This window comes from Lolium rigidum, chromosome 5 (genome assembly GCF_022539505.1).
Source record: "Lolium rigidum isolate FL_2022 chromosome 5, APGP_CSIRO_Lrig_0.1, whole genome shotgun sequence".
NCBI lineage: Eukaryota > Viridiplantae > Streptophyta > Magnoliopsida > Poales > Poaceae > Lolium > Lolium rigidum.
The window spans coordinates 242,032,214-242,037,111 of record NC_061512.1 but is presented as its reverse complement, the minus strand read 5'-3'; the positions used below and the strand labels follow the sequence as shown (position 1 = coordinate 242,037,111).

The following is a 4,898-nucleotide window of genomic DNA, read 5'->3' as shown; positions in this document are numbered from 1 at the left end:
ATTGGCTAACTTATCCAGACAGGTCCACCTGGGCCATCTGTGGAGCCCTGGGATATTTCAGCGATCGAGCTCAACATCAAAATCCTCGTCACTCCTCAGTGGAGGCCGGTCCGGTGAGCGTGAGGAAGCAGGTGCTCACTCGGTAGCTGGTGCGTCGCTCTCTGGGCGGGGCCTTCTTCATCCTGGCAAGCGACAAGATGCAAGATGCAAGATCTTGCCCTTTTTTGGAAGCAAAGATTTGGGCGACGTCTCGCTTCAGCTTGATATTTCGAGTGGCGTTGCTGACTGTGCTGCGGAAAATGATTGTTTTCTGCCGGCATATTCTACACCCACAAAAAAAAGGAACGCCGCCGCGCTGCTCGCTTATATCAGCGGGACTGTGACGGGGTCCCATTTCCTCCCGAGCGACGCGCCCCGCCCGGTAACCACCGCCCGCTCGCTCGCCTATATATCCCTCCTCCGCCGCATCACCATTCTTCCAAACCAAGCTCCACCGCCGCTCAGCACACAGCAACCCATCCCAGCTCAACACACAGCCTCTAGATGGACGCCGCCTCCACGTCCACGTCCACGTCTGGCCAGGACCAGCAGCAATCGCGCCACAGGACGGTAACCTCGGAGCCGCCGAAGCGCCCCGCGGGGCGGACCAAGTTCCGCGAGACGCGGCACCCGCTGTACCGCGGCGTGCGCCGCCGCGGCCGCGTCGGGCAGTGGGTGTGCGAGATGCGCGTGCAGGGCGCCCGGGGCTCCAGGCTCTGGCTCGGCACCTTCGCCACCGCCGAGATGGCGGCGCGCGCGCACGACGCCGCCGCGCTCGCGCTCTCGGGCCCCGACGCCTGCCTCAACTTCGCCGACTCCGCCTGGCGGATGCTGCCGGTCGTCGCCGCGGGGTCCTTCGGCTTCGGCAGCGCGCGGGAGGTCAAGGCCGCCGTCGCGCTCGCCGTCGTCGCGTTCACGGTCCGGGCTACCCCTGTCGAGTCCGCGGCCGTCCTGGCCGCAGCCGAGAAGGTCGTCCTCCTCGGCTCGCCGGCGTCGGCCGCCGCCCTGTTCTACATGTCGTCCGGCGACCTGCTGGAGCTCGACGACGAGCACTGGTTCGGGGGCATGGTCGCCGGCCCGTACTACGAGAGCCTCGCGCAGGGCATGCTCGTCGAGCCGCCGGACGCCGGAGCGTGGCGTGAGGACGGCGGGGTTGTGGAGACGCCGCTGTGGAGCTAGTTGCTCGAGTAATCGAGGACTGTAAAAATATTAAGGAAGTAGTACTACTACCTGCATATTCTCTGTTTTCTCTTCTTCCCAAATACAGGAAGAAACAGAGTATGTCCGTGTTCTTCGATCATTGTCAAGATCCGGTTTCTATATTGGAGGAAGGGGCAATTGCTACTTCAATTATTATCTATCCTGCAGTCCATGAACCCAAATTAGATATTCTTAAGGCACGAAAGGGACAAAGACGTCACTGTTGAATGGCACCCAGTGCATTCCAAGTGACTTTGACGCTTTGCATTATTTTATCATTTTTTGCTATGTCATAGTCAGAATTTTTTATGTCCCAGTTATACCTAAAAAGAGTGCAACTCGTTTTCAGTTGCTCCTTTCTGCCATAATAGTGTAACTGCATTTCTCTTTAAACTATGGTTGCACTTTTTCAGACACAAGACTTAACAAAATCATAGTCAAATATTTAAAAGTGTCTACCACTTACAAATATAGCAAACATTAAACAATTGTATGTACAAGGAAAACCCAAATAACATCACTACATATCAGGTTACACACAATCATCAAACTACAAGTATCAACCATCAATTCCGTAGAAGCATGTCTACATAAATTAGATAATCAATATAAGCACATATACTAGCGAGCTCTCAATACATGTTTTAATCATCAATCCATCTAAGAAAAAATAGCAAAAAATACATAGAAAGAATGGAGGATACATTGGGTGGTCTGAGAGGTGCAGAGGAAGCGCGGAGGAGGTCTTCCGGCAGTTCATAAGCGAGGCTCTTGTCGACACACTCGCTCGGCTTGCCACTATTGTTGTCCTAGACGCAACCCTCGTCCTTGTCACTATTGCTGATGAGTGGTAAAAACACTCATCTTTATCCCGTTTAAACCGGGTATCTTTCTTCATTATGATGGAAATATCTCTCTATACCTGCCACTAATCACATCATTGAAAAAAATGTGCAAATCTCCTTGTTATTTTATTTTATGCAGAAAATTGACACTTCGAGGATTAATGAAAGGTAATTAATTAATGAAGCACGAGGTGGGAATATCACCAAGTGAACCAGGCCTCGAAGACATTCAACAGTTACCTTAACGACCAATGGTACCGTCATCCCCGCCCGTACGAATGATCGTACGGTGTGTCGGTGGTACTGCTTTGTCAAACCAAGTATTTGTTGTGAGATCAACGAGGGCGTCTGAGAGAGAGAACGCCACGAAACCTCATTTTGTAGGCACAATCAGATCTCGTCTTGACCAAAGCTCTGTCGTCACCACCATCAACTCCCACCGCCTCATCCATCATCATCTAGCGGACTCTACTTACAAGCAAACTGTAGGCATCAAGAAAAATTGTTGTGCAAATTAAAGATTGTCTTGCACTTATTGATCTTGTTATTGATGGTATGCCCAAAGATTCAATAACATCTATCATTCTTGGTAGGCCCTTTTTAAGAACTATGCAAGCTTTGATTAATCTACACGAAGGGAACATGGGGTTTGAGTTACCCCCACGAACCCCTTTCGTTGTTCATTTCCCTAGGAAGACGAATAGGGACAACGACAATGGGATCATCACTTTGAAGGCAAATTAATTTGGGTTGGAATCCCCATACCAAAGAAGAGTCGGTCATCATTGTGGTCGAGCTAACCGACCGAAAACGTAAGTGTTTCATGGGAGACAAGTCATATATATGAAATAAAAGTTCTTAAATAGTTTTGAATTTGTCTGTTCAAATAAAAGTGTTTAAAGTTAGAATAATGGAGAGAAGAGGAAAAAGGTAATCTACTCCCTAATCATGTTGAAATACTCCTTGTTTTTTTACTGAGGTTATGCTATTAAAATATTGCCCTTTCAATGCACTGAACTCATATTCCAAGTCCTTAGAAAATTTTAGAAGAGAATGATCCGTTTTGAGCCATCAACACGACCACTGTACGGCCATCGAGGCCATACCCGTACCACTAGGGATGCTTCGAGCCCAAATTTCGGTATTATTTTACATATTATTTAATGATGACCGGCACAGGCGGGCATGCCCATGCCCCGTGTCCGCACCAGAAGGATGATGAAACCATCGATTGCTGTTGTAACTTTAGCAGGCACTATTACGATCATGCGTGGAAAATACCTTGTTCTTCCAATACAGGAAGAAACAGAGCAGCCATAGGGGCAATTTTTTGCCGGTGTGTGGTTTCTATTTTGGGTAAAGATAATACTCCTTCCGTTTCAATGAATAAATTTTATAATATTTTTAAAAAATAAAATCATTAAATACAAAAACAATAACATCATCAAATATATTTTCATGCGATCTCTATAGAATATCATATTATTGGTGAATTTCTATAAAAGTTTAATCAAACTTTGGTTGGGCAGTCTATGATATGGTTAGGTTCTGGATCTAGATCTCCTTTAGTTTCTAGAACTTGATCGCTCTGTAACCCCGCATGTTCAATGAAGCTCCAGGTTTACCCGCAATTTTTTTTTTGCTTGGCTTGATTTTTTTTTAAATACGCCTTATCTATACTTCTTATAAAGCAAAACCCCACTAACTGCAATTAATGTTAATCTATCTCTACATGCAATTCATCCACATCATCTATTCCATTAGCCAATCAAATATCCATGTCATCCCCACTAACATTCATTATTGATGTATCCTTGTATGCAAGCTATTTATGTCACAATTTTTTTGATTAAAATGTCCACATAGCTAATTTATAGCCATCAAATATAAAAAATAATGTGAATTAAATTTAGCATCTCAACTATTTTTGCCAATTGAATATTGCATACTTCTACAGACAATTCATATTACATATGTATTATACCATTTTATTTAGACAATATATGTTTTTAGAAGATTCTCGCTGCAATGCGCGAGGTATCCTTCTAGTTCATTGAAACAGAGATACTACCACAATGAGTATTGCTTGGAGTATTCGTACAGAACTGCTGAGAATGACATCCGAAACACGAACGTCACTGTTGGCTGAGAACCTGTGAAAATGATAGGTTTGGACGGCTTGCAAATAAGTGATAACAAATCCGTTATTAAGACAGAACGTGTCATGGAAGACCAACCGCTGGCGCAAGATCATTAGCCCAAAGAACATCTAGGCTTGCCCTGTTGGCCATAGAAATAGGAATATAGGTTTCAGGAAGGAGCCACCAAATAGCGAGACAGCAAACACGTCCGAGTCAGATCGCCTCGTCAGCTCGCGTGGCTAGCAGGACTTTGAGGAAACCGGGAAAATACTCCCGGATTCGGTAGCTTCAACCAGCTGACCAGCTGGATGGGTTCTTCTAGGCCACATCTTGTTGATTAGCGTGCTTGGACCTCATCTGTCTGATTATATCCAGCTTACCAGTTATAGTCACCATACATGAAGTGTTTAGTACCTTTTCTGGAAGTAGTCTTTTTGCAATCTTTCTAAGCTCTGAAACCGTTGACCTTCAGCCAACAGGCAGCAGCAGTGTCTTTTTCACTCATGTTTCTTTATCTTGTTCCTCTTCCTCTCAGTGGCATAGAACTGAGTTTGCCCGATGTGTCCCAAGGATTTTGTGAGCTTAATCAAATGGGTTACTCAGATTTTAATTTGCTGAGCAGGAGCAGGTTGAGTTCGTTCGAGAGATATTCAGTCAAAAACAGGGTCGGGTG

General features: G+C 45.8%; 1 protein-coding gene across 1 annotated transcript; it reads left to right on the top strand.

The window, feature by feature from the left end:
• The first annotated feature begins 440 nt into the window (after positions 1-440).
• LOC124653867 (dehydration-responsive element-binding protein 1B-like) lies at positions 441-1,352 on the top strand. The gene has a single exon (XM_047192929.1). It carries the CDS (start codon positions 544-546, stop codon positions 1,216-1,218), a length of 675 nt encoding a protein of 224 aa, XP_047048885.1. The 5' UTR covers positions 441-543; the 3' UTR covers positions 1,219-1,352.
• Positions 1,353-4,898: the final 3,546 nt, after the last annotated feature.

Coding starts and splice junctions, on each gene's coding strand:
- LOC124653867 (XM_047192929.1), top strand. CDS start 544: ATGGACGCCGCCTCCACGTCCACGTCCACGTCTGGCCAGGACCAGCAG.